Below are 14,842 nucleotides of genomic sequence, written 5' to 3' on the forward strand. Positions count from 1 at the left end.
CAAGATTACAGAACTCCACAGGCACTCAAGTTCAGCACGTTGTCTACAAACTTTTTATACACCAATTTGACTATGACTATAGCACATGGTTGACTTTTTTTTTTAAAGAATTTTGGGGAGTATGTTTTTCAACCCTTAATCTACTAGAAACCAAGGGAAAACAGACAAGAAGATCAACTACGACGTGTCAATGCTTGTTTGGGATAAGTTTTACCTTATTTTAAGAAACCATTGAACATGGCAGCAAATGATGAGGGAGGGTCCAGAAACAGGACATCTTGGTGGGAGGGGAAGGGAAGGGAGCAGTGGGAGCACAGGTGTTGCCAACAGAAGATAGCTAGGAGAAACTGGGAGAAACAAGCATCAGCACCAAAGGCAGCAACTGACAGGACTCAGAAGCTTGGGAAAAGATGTATTCCACTGAGTCTTTTAAAGAGACTTGGCATTTTCCATATTACTTATTTTAGAGATTCTTCTGTCATTTATTCAGTTTGCAATATGTGAATGCCTATGGATGATGTGTGCTGTGGCAAGAGTCTGAACAAATGGGGTATGGAAGAAATCAGTTAGCAAAAACATTGTTGATGAACAGAACTTTACTCAGGTAAATAAACATATTATTGATTGAAAATATCTAATATTCTGTCATGATCATTGTATTTTTCAGTCTTACAAAGCTCTTCATATAGACACACATTCTATCTTTCTCAGAATCACAGAATCGTATAGGTTGGAAAAGACCTTTAAGATCATCGAGTCCAACCGTAAACCTAACACTACCAAGACCACCACTATACCATGTCCCTAAGCACCTCATCCAAATGTCCTTTAAATACCTCCAGGGATGGCGACTCAACCACTTCCCTGGGCAGCCTGTTCCAATGCTTGACAACCCTCCCAGTGAAGAAAAATTTCCTAATATCCAGTCTAAACCTCCCCTGGTGCAACTTGAGGCCATTTCCTCTTGTCCTATCACTTGTTAGTGATAGGACACTAACAAGTGATATAGACATATATACTTATAGACATATATAGACATATATAGACATATATACATATATATATATGTCTGACACTTATAGACATATATAGACATATAGACATATATATCTCTTCATATAGACACACATTCTATCTTTCTCAGTCATCTTAAAAGTATCTTTGTCCTTCCAATGTATCTTGGGGGTTTGGAGTTGTATAATGTTCTACGATAGATCAATTTAAAAGGTTTTTTTGTTGCTATATATATTTGATAGATTGGGTTCAAGTGCTCAACAGCATTAATGTTGATTTTCAGATGTGATAGACTATGGGATTTTTACACAGTAACTGGAAACTTTGCAACATGAAAGTCAATAGAAAGAATTTGAGGGTAACTATGCAACTTCTTTTCCTGAAAAAAAATGAAACATGATTCATGGCAGGTCAGATGGACAGGTTATCAAGTGCAGAAGCTTATTGGACTCAGTTTCCTAACCAAAACAGGTAAAAGGGGAAATCCAGTTAAAAGCTAGAGAAAGGTAAGAGCTTTCAAAAACTAGCAGACAGCAAGAGAACCCTTTACTAGCATCTCCAATACAAACATAGGGCTTTGCAGAGTTTCACTCGTGACAAAAAAGGGCTGACTGTCAGAAAGTCTCTAAAGAGACTAAAATAAGTAACTAATTACAAATAGATTAATAAAAATCTAATAGTGTTCTTAAATGAAAAAGCCAAAATCTAACTGCCTTCCTCTCATTGCATGGTCATGGCACATCCTTTCTTGTCTGATGGAGAAGGAAAAGAAAATAGAACTTTATATTGCCAAGGGTATGTCACGATCCCTTCAGTGTATAACAACAACTTTATTGAAGGTGCATCCACAAGCAATACATCTTTCCACAGTAAACCAATAGATGGTGCTCTTTAGCTGTATAATTATGTAATTCTGAGTGAAATGTTCAGCTCATATGTATGGATCTACTGCCATAAGTGTCTACCAAAAGGGTGAATTAGACCACTCCATAATCTCATGCATTACTTTGCTATAGACGTCTCACAATGAGGGTCGTAAGATTAAGACAGATCTCTATAAACAGGACAGGAAACATGCAGATCAAAATACTACTGTTTTGAATTACAACTAAGTGCTTGGACTGGTGTATTTATCTAAGAAACACAAATTAGTATTATAACCCAGCTGTTATAAGAGTTATTCATTAACAAAGAAATAAGAAGTGAGTTTCAGATGAGCCCAGGTACTTATGTCAAATTGTATGCCAAGATTATAGTAATTCATTATTGCTGCTTCCAAATCACTCTCACATCCACATACATTTTTATGGCCTTTCACTAGGATATTGAGGTGATTTATAAGGAAGTCAGAATAATCTTAAAGGTATTTTTAAATAGTATTAGGAAATTAATTTGGACTAAAAAGTATGAAGTGTAGTTCATTCTCTTGTATTGGCAAATACTTCAAATTGGCAAAAATTTGAAGGATAATAATTTTAGGTTTAAATTGAAGCACAGCCCGATAACATTAGTATTGTAAGGTAAAAGAGGAAAAAAAATTTAGAATAAAATATGTTCAATATTAAAATTCCAAGTTAAAAAATAATAATTGCAGAATTATTCTTAGCATCATAATCACCTTTCATGCATATTGTAATAGTCTAAGAGAATTTTTTTTTGTCAAATAAGTTTTTAATCTTGCAAATATTATGGCAAAACCACATTTACATGAAAAAGACTGAGTCAGGCCTATCTATGCCCATGTGAATTGCCCAGATTTACCTATCCTGCAAATAATAAAATACTCAGTCCAAATAAAAAACAAAAACAAAAACAAAAAGAAAAACCCCCACCTCAGTCTCAAGGAGGAGTCTTGGGAAAGACTCATTAAGAGATTTTCAAAAGGATATTTTCCCGAAGTGATATATTCCTGATTTTACTTCAAAACCATGTTCATTGAGCCTAGGCTTTTAAGACACTTCTTAACACTATCTCTAGGTCCAACCTTGATTTAATTTTAAGTACCATATAATTTAAGCTGAAGTCTAAAGGGACATGTTTGGAAGTATTTAAAAAGTTATATTTAATCTTCAGAAATTATGCAAAAAACTCTTTTTTTTTTTTAGTTCTAATAATTCACAACAGAGGAGCCCTTCAGACTCAAAAGATCCAGCCAATTGGTGGACTTGGAAACAGACTCCAGACATAGCAAAGAGGCAGTCTTTCTGTTATGCTCCCAGAAGTACTGTTCTTGGCATTGCGAGCAAGAGCTTACCAAGTCAAGATAAACATTTTACATCTAAAATTCCTTTATGTAATAGCAAATTAAGCAAGTGATTCAAATTCAAAAAGGTTTCTTTCATCTACAGTCTAACTAATAATACTTTTACTTCCTCCATAGGTTAAAAAGCCTATTCTACCTGCTTTGCATTCATTTTGCAGACACCAATGTTCATCTTTTTAAGCCTGTTGACACTTATATTGATTCAAAGGAGGATTAAAAATGTGGTCATCTGTATGTGCACATCCATTCAAGATCCAGAGCTATATAACTGCTCTTTAATTAGAAAAAAAAAAAACCAAAACCAAAACCAACTTGAATAGCTTTGGACACTCTAATTGTACCATGGACATAAAAGAAATAGAGGTAATGTCACTTGATTCTTCTATAAACTAATTCCATTAGGATGGACTGTATCAATGATTTTCAAATACTCTTTTAAGAATAAGAAAGGGGAAACAAATCTCTTCTTCCTTTTCAATGCATTGTAAAAAAAATCACCAATAAGCTGTATAACATGGAAATTAACTGAACGTCTTAAAGAAGGTTCAGAAACATGTGAGGGATATAATATAAGTAATATAACATAATTAATATTACTATTATATAATAAATATAAGGCATATAATATAAACAGTATCATTACAATAATATAATATATCTTATATCCATATTGTATAGATATATCAGATTATTTTTCCTCAGCATTTATATCCTATTTCTTCTAGCATTTCCATTGCTTTATTTAAAAAAAATCCATCCAGTTTTTACTGTAATCATGCTGGAACTGCTTCTTAACCTTGTTGATATGTCTGGAGAGGGTAATCCAGGCCGATTGTACCATACACTAAAATCACTAAAGAATCATCAGTCTGAAATTATTTTCTTTATTCTCATTCTCTTTCTAGCTTTTGCAGTGCGCATATATCTGTCTTTCTATGCTCTTCATGAGCATAATATTTGGCTTATTTTACAGTAAATATTCCTTTAAGTGAAAAAACAATTATAATTACCAGACCATGCCAATAGAATATGTGTCTTCTAACACAGAATTACTGTATAAAGCTGTTGACATGATGCCAGATACAATAAAAGAAAGCAATTAAAAAAAAAAGAAGTCACATTTTAAGATGATACACCTCTACACCATTAGTTTTAAGTATGGAACAACTTCACAGTTAAACACACAGCTGATTTTAGCAGATTACAGCATGCACTACATTTAGCATGGCTCTAATGTCGCTATGGTAACTGTTCTGGCTTAAATATAGCTGAATGTGTAGCTTCATTCCAAATTGTCCACTGATCTTTTAAACATTTCTTATAAAACTTCCCATAGCTTCTCCAAACTTTTATCAGTGATCCTGTACTGATCCTGTACTGGTATCAGTGATACCAGTACTGTTTAATACCTTCATCAATGACATAGATGGTGGGATTGAGTGCACCCTCAGCAAGTTTGCAGACTGAGTGGTGCGGTTGACACGCCCAAGGGACAGGATGCCATCCAGAGGGACCTTGACAGGCTTGAGAGCTGGGCCCATGTGAACCTCATGAAGTTCAACAAGGCCATCTGCAAGGTCCTGCACATGGGTTGGGGCAGCCCTCGGTATCAGTACAGGATGGGGGATGAAGGGATTGAAAGCAGCCGTGAGGAGAAGGACTTGGGCATACTGGTGGATGAAAAGCTGGACATGAGCCAACAATGTGCACTCGCAGCCCAGAAAGCAAATCATACCCTGTGCTTCCATAAAAAGAAGTGTGGCCAGCAGGTCAAGGGAGCTGAATCTGTCCCTCTGCTCTTGTGCGACCTCACCTGGAGTACTGCAACCAGCTCTGGAGCCCTCAGCACAGGAAAGACATGGAGCTGTTGGAGCAGGTCCAGAGGAGGGCCACAAAAATGATCAGAGGGATGGAACATCTTTCCTATGAAGAAAGGCTGAGAGAGTTGGGGTTGTTCAGCCTGGAGAAGAGAAAGCTCCAGGGAGACCTGTTTGCAGCCTTTCGGTACTTAAAGAGGGAGTACATAAGAAAGATGGGGACAGACTTTTAGCAGGGCCTGTTGCAATAGGACAAGGGGTAATGGTTTTAAACTAAAAGAGGGCAGATTTAGACTAGATACAAGGAAGAAATTTTTTACAATGAGGGTGGCGAAACACTGGAACAGGTTGCCTAGAGAGGTTGTAGATGCCCCATCCCTGGAAACATTCAAGGTCAGGTTGGACGGGGCTCTGAGCAACCTGATCTAGTTGAAACTGTCCCTGTTCCTTGCTGGGGGGTTGGACTAGATGACATTTAAAGGTCCCTTCCAACACAAACTACTCTATGATTCTATGATCCTAGGAACATATAATAAACCCTTAGCTTTTAGCGATCAGTTTACCATTATAAAAAAAAAAAATCTCCAACCCAAAAAACAAATATCAGGGAAAACGAGAAAAATATTTAGATTGAATTTTAGGAGAAATAAGATTCTTATGATATCTCTGATTTCCAATGTAATGTTGATCAATACTATATGATATCAATGCAAAATATGTTTCCATTGCTTTCTGCTCACATTATTCTATATCATCTATCATCAGAAATCTTCTGGGGAACAGATGTGTATATGTGACTGTGTAAATGTAAAGCTATTCCTATATTTGCATGTTCAAGTTCAGTAACAGAGTAATTTCTTGCAAAAAAGTGGCAAATATTTTGTTAGGCGTCTACTAGAGCCTCATACACAAAAATAAACGGACAGATTTTTATGTTCTGCAGCAAGACTCCATTAGCTCTTCCCCTTCAAGACTTCAGCTTCTGGTCCTTAGAACCCCTAATAAGAAAACATTGGCATTGATGACTGTTGTGCATGTCTGTGCATGAGAGAGAGGCAAATGGGGTGCTCATATTGTGCTTCAGACAGACATGAACACTTAATTTGATGCAAAGCTGCTTCACTGACTGCCATGACACAACTTTTGGTCGTGTGGAAATGTTAGAGAGTAATCTTGTGATACAGACCTAGAAGTATCTTCAAAACAAAGCTTTTACATATTTGCCAAGCATGGTTGCCACACATTTTTATTTGATGATTTATTTTATTTTCAACAGATCTGATGCTACCTAGAACTTCACAATTATTAATATATTGCACTGCCTAGCCTGTCATGACATTAAAATAATAGTGAGATTGCTTCAGATCTCCAGAAAGGCATTCTGAAGATAATAACCATCAGTCATCTGTGGCAGCAGATCTGTATTTTTTTCTAGGCTACATTTTATAGCAATGGCGCATATGTCAAGCACAAGACGTTCTCAGAGATGAAAAAATGAAAAACCTGCATATGTAGCATGTAGAGATCTCATAATACAAACTGTTCGGCAATTTCATTTGTCCCCATAGACAGAACTATCATATTTTACTTAGTACAGAGAATATAGATTTAGTATTATAATTACTAAGCTCTAATATTGCTAAGCAAACAGTTTTAACATCAGGCAACGTAAGATAAGAATACTTACATACATGAGTGCATGTAGCAAGACTGAATTATAGCCTGTTTAGAATAAGATGGCATCTATTTGCTCTCTATATATTCCTGTTTTACTGTGAGGCTGAATTTTGCTCACTGCTTTCATTGTTGGAGTACAATATCATGATAAGGCATTCAAGACACAACATCAGAAAATGTTCTCATACCAAGTTCAAATATGTAACATCAATAAATGCTCACTACTAACATACCTTACAAATATAACTCTCCAAGATGGAGGAAAATAAAAGGAAGGATCAAGGTTTGAAAAGAAACAGAAGCGAACTGCTACATATTTTTTCAATTCTGGAGGGTGAAAGGGACCAAAAGAAAATGGATAACAAAACGGTCATTACTAACAGGTAGAAAATATCTTAAATATGCTTTAATATCTTTTCAAAATACTCACCAAAAAAGAAAAACAGAGACGGATATCTTTACAAGATCTCTGACTTACCATATTGATGGTGCTTCTGTTCCACTGATCTCTAAGAAGTCATATCCTTCCTCTAACTGGAAGTCAGTAAAGACCAAAGCAATGGTATCTCCTGGTTCAGCTACTATGGTCCAGGTGCAGTCAGCATTATTTTCATACTCGGAAGGGAAGTGAGGACTTGAAATAGTTCCGCTTGTCCCACGTAGTGTCCCTCCACAAGCTCCTTCAGCTGATGAACAGAACATCAATTACTAGTGCAGCTGCACCTTAAACAAGTGAAGCATCATCCTTGCTTCTGCCATAGCAAACCCAGCTCTTCCCTTCTGCGCATAGAGTACCCACAAATACATGCACACAGAGAAACAAAATACTATCCAGGTGAACAGAATAGAACATTTTCTGGCCTTTTAGCTGCAGAGATTTTTGGTTTAGGTTTTTTGACTTTTTTTCCTTGTTGGTGACACTTTAGTGCCAGGTCAAACAAGGGTAAGATTAGCAGAGACACCTAGTACGAGCTGATTTGGAGAACCTGTACTTGGGCTCTGGAAAGTATCCACAGAAGAAGCCTAAGAAAGAACTGGGCAGAGAATCACAGAAATGCAGTTAGTCTCTCTGTGATATAAATCTAAAAATATTGAACAATTCTTTTCTAAAGATCTCTCTCATTTCTTATAACTATAAAAAACTGCAGAAAAAAGTATTCTCACAGATTTAAATGCTGTCCTAAACTAGGAACCATTAATAAAACCATGCTAGCAATTCTCAAGTTTTTTGTTCTAAATCAGGATGTTTACAGAAGGCAAATAAATTCAGAAGGTTTTGTTGCCAGATGGACCTTCCAAGGTTCATGCATCATCAGTTAATAATGTATATTTTTTAATGGTTATTAACCAAATTTCAAAAAACACAGAGCATAGGAATTTCCTGCTAAACCTGGAATGTTGTTTAATATGTTGCCAAAGGATTTAGCAGACTTCTTGTACTCTTCCTTGCCCCCTAAGATTTCATCGAAAGCTTTAAAGATATGCTGATTATTATTAGCATTGGGTATTAACACAACATTAAAAAAACCCAACAAAACATGTCATCCATGCAGTTCATTGGCATAAAAAATTAAAAATTCATCAAGTGGCTTTCGGTGTGTTATAATGTGGCTATGAAAGCTACAGCTATAGTAATTAAAATATTTCTGCATAGGTGAATGATCAGAAGAGAAGCATTTCATTTTTATCTGCTTTATCATCTTTACTTACTGCTATTATCATTAGGTATTATTTGCATACTATAAGTGCATGTGGAGATTTAAAAACAAATAGCTTGGCAAGGTGCATGACACAAGGAACTTACAGTCTAATTAGGATAATAACTGAATAGCTAATTAAGACAACAGAGAGGGGTAGGAGTAGAGCTGCTCTTCTCAATCACAGTTGAAAGCCTGTCAGTGAAAGTGAGTTTTAAAGGAGGATTTGAAGGAAAAAGTATTCATTTGAATCAAAGGAAGAGGAATACTGTGGCTGGACATTAAAAAAGGATACTATTAAAAGAGGATAAATAGCTAATAAGGGACTGAAATAAAAGGAAGAATTGGGAGAAAGGCAGAAACAGAATTATTTCTTTAATATTTAAGTATTGTATGGACCATTAATTTGACTAAAAAGAGGAGAGAAAGCTGCTGAAGACATTCGAACAGGTAGTTATCTTTACTCTTCTATGTGCAAAGTAAATTTTGACATAAAGAAAGGTAACATAAGCTTAGCTACCAAAGCCTTATTGAGTTTCATAATTTCTTGGCACACAAATTTCTCAGAGGAGGGCAGAGGAGGGCAGGTCTTTTCGATAAATTTCATATCTTACTTTCTGGGGCCTGATATTTATGTGTTCCTTTTTAAATGAAGGAGATTTAAGGGTGGAATTGATCTATACTCCTAAAAAATTTCTTTTTCCTGGTGAAATCAGGCCATTTCTGTGATTCCTCCCTCAATTCCTGGCTTTTTATACGGTGTATATTGAAAGTGCCATTGTGCCTCTGAGGGATAAAAGGGGAAAGTGAGTGAAAATTAAAGACTCATGGATAAAGCTGAAGATCAGAGTCAAAATTCCTGGTGCATAATACATGACAAGATTACAATAATTTAAAAACTATTGTAAATCTATAATAAATCAGAAAGGAGAATCAATATTTGTTATCCAGCAATATCTAGAATGACCTTTTTTTCCTTTTTTTTTTAAACTGTACAGCTTTCAAGCACTTCACTTCAGATTATCATCTAACCCAGCAAAGAAAAATGAATTAACTTGATACAGCCTGTGACAATACTTCAGTACAGAAACAACACTGAGTTATTGATTTCCACTGTGGTCATCATCAGTATCAGAGTCAGAATGAACCATCGAAAACCAAAACCTGATGATTTCCACACTCTCTTTTTTTCAGGCTTTCTACTTGTTCATATTTTGTCATAACAGTGTGAGATTTTTTTTTTTGGTATAAGAATCAAAATGTAAGAGTTCCAGTTAATAATGCATAGAGGTTCTACCTGTATTCTTGAAAGCCAGCAAGCAGGCTTTTCCTATCCAGGGTAACCAGCAAGATGTGCAAAATCCTAAGTCAGCCATAACTCTTTGGTACTAGCTGCCTGCTGTTAAATTTTGTTATGAAAACATTCTCAATGACACCATCTCCCACTGTGTTTATACTGACATTAAGTAATATGCTAGTGGTAATTACAATGCTACTCAGTGTTTCTGCTGCAGAGCCCTTGAATAAGCTTTGAGCTCTAAAGCTCTGAATTTTACAGCTGACACGGAAGGCTTATGTAGTTGATTATTTCTGGCAATCACATGCAAAATTCTAAATTTATACACTGTGCATTACCAATGAAAGCCAAAGGAACTCAGGCTACTACAGATATCTGCCCAGAGGGATGCATAGCTTTTTAATCTATTCATAACACCATTTCTAAGAAACCAAGTTAGCTCAGAAATGGAAAGGGAACATTAGTCAGGTAAGACCACAGAAACTAACTCAGACCAGAGAGTCAGTATTTTCTCTCTGACAGATGTGGATGTGCTAGGGAAAGACCACAGCAAAACCAGCTGCACAGAATGATCTTTCCTCTAACATATTTCCCATGTTCCAGGAGCCTGTGGTTTGGGGACTTCCTTCATCATAAGCGGCACCTAGGCTAAGGCAACCAGACTGTTGAATGTTAAAAAATAATAAATTGCCTAAGAGTGAGCACAGGCAGGCAGGATGTGGCCACACCTCTCAGAGAGTAGGAGACATAAACTGCCCGGACATACGTTGTGTTTCACCACCTGGCCCCAGAGCTAGTTGGCCTCCTTGGAATGATCGTCTTTCTTGGCCATAGCCTTCTCTATGTTATGCTTTTGAGAGAGATAGAACAGTGCTTAGGAATCTAAATGCATCACTGTGCTTGGAGTAATTTGATAGCAGATAGTGCCTCAGGCTTCATGAATTCAAACTCTAAGTGATTAACAAATCACATTTTAAAATCTGCAAGTAATTAATTCCAAACACTCATGGTTATTTTCAAGTTGTAAGCAACTGCACAAAGTGCTGTTTGTATCAGCATAAGTGACTACTTGAAGTATAAAGCTACAAACATTTGGATCTCTCAGTAGTCAGGAATTAAGTACTCTGAATTTAGAGAATATATAAAGTACACACACAAACACATATGGTTGGCACCACTTGACAAAAAACATATATACTGTATAGATGTGTAGCTTAGATAAAACAGATAAACATATCCATCAAGTTAATGTATGTAAAAATCAAAGGAATCACTGAGGAACCATGTCAGTCAATGAAGAATCTTACATTATTCTTCAAACTTGAAAGAGTCAATTCACCAAAAATAACAATCTGACAATTTTGGTAAGCTGTGTTTTGCATAAATGAGATCTTGCTACAAGTGAGATGCAAGCCCTGCTAAGCACATATCCAAAGATGGGGTAAGAACAGAAACAGTATTGTAGAAAACTTCCTTATTGAAATTGGTTTAGATATCTTTTAAACATTCCATCATTTTTACTGGACTTTCCTCTCCTTCCCACACAAATGCCTTCCAGAGTGTAATGTTCTGTATTCTATATGCCTTTTTTATACAAAAACTAATAACATGTTCATGCAAGTGAAAAATCCTTATTGCATAATAACGAAAAAAAAAAAAATTCATCTAACCTTTCAAAATGAATTTAGAATCTGAATTTAAATGATCAGAATTGGCTATTCAACTTTAGTTTATACTGAAAGGTCCTCATTTGAAAGATCATTTTACTACATTACTATTGTAACATAACTGATAAAAACATAGCTGTGACTTAAAGTACAAAATTCATAGTAATAAAGAAAAGTTTTTTCTTGTTACGTCATTCATAGCCATTTCCTTACCTCTTTATCACAAGCAACAGAATAGATGCAATTAAAAATTTGAGTGATATTTTATAAATTGTCATTTGATGACATATTGTCAATTTGAGTCACATGTTGTAAGTCTTATCAATTAAAGAAAATTACAGCTTTAGAGGGTTCTAAATGAACCATGGGCATATATTATTTAGCAAGCCTTATTAAAAATATAACTGAAACAGTTATTTATTTATTGAGGTTGGAGACCAGCCCCTCAGAGAGAGATCTGGGGGTCTGGGTTGATGGCAAGTTGAATATGAGTCAACAGTGTGTCCTGGCAGCCAAAAGGGCCAACCATGTCCTGGGGTGCATCAAGCAGAGCGTAGCTAGCCGGCCGAGGGGGGGTGATTGTCCCACTCGACACTGCACTGGTGCGGCCCCACCTCGAGTACTGTGTGCAGTTTTGGATGCCTCAACATAAGAAGGACATCAAACCATTACAGTGTGTCCAGAGGAGGGCGAGCAAGATGGTGAAAGGTCTTGAGGGCACGATTTATGAGATGTGGCTGAGGTCACTCGGTTTGTTCATGTTGGAGAAGAGAAGGCTGAGGAGTGACCCCATCGCAGTCTACAACTTCCTCAAGGAGGACAGCAGAGGGGGAGGTGCTGACCTCCTCTCTCTGGTGACCAGAGATAGGACACAAGGATATGGAATGAAACTGCATCAGGAGAAGTTCAGATTGGACATTAGGAAAAGGTCCTTCACTGAGAGGGTGGTCGGTCACTGGAACAGGTTCCCCAGGGAAGTGATCACAGCACCAAGCCTGTCAGAGTTCAAGGAGCATCTGGATGATGCTCTTAGTCATATGGTTTAGTTTTAGGTAGTCCTGCAAGGAGCAGGGAGCTGGACTCAATGATGTTATGGGTCCCTCCCAGCTTGAGATATTCTATGACTCTATGTTTTATTAAATTCTTTATTAAATGGAATTTCTCTGACTTCATTTGTGAAAAAGTAGATATTTGTACCTCATTTAATAAAATTCTTCAGTACAGAAAACACATCTGTGACTACTTTCATAGATATATGCTTTGGATATTTTGGAAATGGTTAATATAAGGAGTTAGTTAAATGACTTTTTGAAGTAAGACTTTAAATTTACCATTTTAAAATGTCTTACTGATAATAACGTAAAAACAAGCCATAGTATATCAATGCCAAGTTTAAAAATAAATTTTAGTATGTCAATGCCAACTGTCAAGCTGCTAAACTGCCAGATTCATAAAGACCAAAAACATCGCTAAGTGTTACAATGGTGTAGCATTACGCATTCATCAGACAACTCATTGATTTAATCTAGTTCCAACTGGCAGCCAGCTCTTTAACCATCAAAATATTCAGCTCTACTTGCTAATCTTCTTTAATATTTTAGTTTTTTATAGACTTTATTTTGAATAGGTAAAAGCCAACACCTGTGCTTCTTTTCTGTGTTTTAAAAAATAGAAACTTGTCAGAAGGTTGTTTGGTTTTTTTTTCTATCATCACTTGAATCCAGATGTACTGCATCCCAGATAAGTGCTCTAATCAGTTTGCCTCCCTTTCTCAATTTCTTCTCTTGCTGTTGATCAACTTCACATAAATTAAATACTCATTAGACCATGCATCTAAGAGAAATTTTCTTTCTCTCTCCAGGGTTTTCAAAGGACACTTCAAAATAATTTGGATTGCTCTCTAAGTAGAATGGTATTTATTTTGTTAAAATTTCAGAAATTATTGAGGTTTAGGAAAATAGTGTCTATTTTACGTATATTAAAAAGTCAGATTTCTCACTTCAAGTTAATAGTACATACAAAATAGAAACGCAGAAATTGTTGCAATTTGTTTAGGCACCTGTGGGCACCCATTGCAGTTGTAGCACTAATTTGAACATTTTAACTTTCATGTTTCAGTGAGCTTGATCTAAGCAGACTCCAGTGTCTAGTGGGGTTGTCCTGTAGTTATTGGCCCTGACAATACTGGACTCAGTGGGGTAGTCTTGTACCTCTTGGGGCTTGAGATTGGTCTGTTTTTTCATGTAATCATTGTGCTTAATTTAGTAGCCTTTTACAATTCTTATTTATTCTATCATATCAGTTTGTTATATTACAAAGACCTATTCCCTCTCCATCCACTCTGGAGAGGAAATCTAATCTATTAGTCAACAAAGTTATAAATTTTGAATAAGACAGAAATAGTGATGGACAAAATATTTGCTAACCTGGCAGAAAAGTTCAATTATTATCTGATAGTACGTGCTTGAGCAAACTTAAAATCAAAACCCCAACTCTGCCACATTTTTCATGCAAAAAATTGGTCTTAAAAGAGGATAGCTAGATTAAGAAGTTAAAAAATTAATCAACAGTCTGTAATCTCATACTCTGTCTCCCACAGAAATAAAAGATCAGTCTTCTGGATATCTTGTAAAGACTCTTTTCTTTTTCAATTACGTAGCCTAGGCTGTTTTCCAGTGATATGATAATTGTTCACTTGAGAATATATTTTTATTTTAACACTGATAATGATACCTTAAAATAACAGTCTACAACAAATTAATAGTTATTTCGCTAATAGCTAATTTTGAAGCAAAAAGAGAAAAGGCCGAATTCTTTAAGGGCAAGTTAATGACTGTTGCAGATTTCACATACATTTTTCTAATAATTAGGAATTATTAGAAGTTAATCCAGTTATTCCCAGAAGTCTACGTGCAGTTATGAAATTGTTCAACTTTTTATGACTGCCTCTGAGGTTTGTTTTTCATTTTTAGCAAATCATTGTATCTTCCTCTGATGTTAACTTTGCTCATGTTCCTAATGGTCAGACTGAAGTCCTCTTTTTCATCCTTTGACTTTACTATATCATTCTGGGTACCTTCACTATGTTTTCATTGTACTGTTCATCTGATTTTTCACTTTATTGCACAGATCCGGCATCTTTTCATCGACCTGACATATTTTCATTTTTTTATCGGGTCCCTCTGTACCTACTGATACATCATAGAACAAGAATATATAAACATAAATATATGTATGTATAAATATATATATACTTATACACACACACACACACACACATATAAAAGAAAGAATACTTGTATCTGTGTCCATATCCCAGTTGGGTGTGCTGTAGTCAGTCCTGCCCTACTGTGCAAGAAATTATACTGTATATCCTATCTGCTTTTCCTGAAACACTTCTCTGACTTCTT

At 35.9% G+C, this 14,842-nt stretch overlaps 1 protein-coding gene across 1 annotated transcript in view; it reads right to left on the reverse strand.

The window, feature by feature from the left end:
• Nucleotides 1-14,842, reverse strand: part of CSMD1 (CUB and Sushi multiple domains 1) — a 1,314,206-nt gene that overhangs the window by 686,842 nt on the left and 612,522 nt on the right. Inside the window, exon 5 of the mRNA XM_075498045.1 lies at nucleotides 7,250-7,457. Coding sequence (XP_075354160.1) covers nucleotides 7,250-7,457 — 208 coding nt within the window. The remainder of the gene's footprint in view (nucleotides 1-7,249; nucleotides 7,458-14,842) is intronic.

The sequence above is a fragment of the Mycteria americana genome, chromosome 3 (assembly GCF_035582795.1).
Source record: "Mycteria americana isolate JAX WOST 10 ecotype Jacksonville Zoo and Gardens chromosome 3, USCA_MyAme_1.0, whole genome shotgun sequence".
Taxonomy (NCBI): Eukaryota; Metazoa; Chordata; class Aves; order Ciconiiformes; family Ciconiidae; genus Mycteria; species Mycteria americana.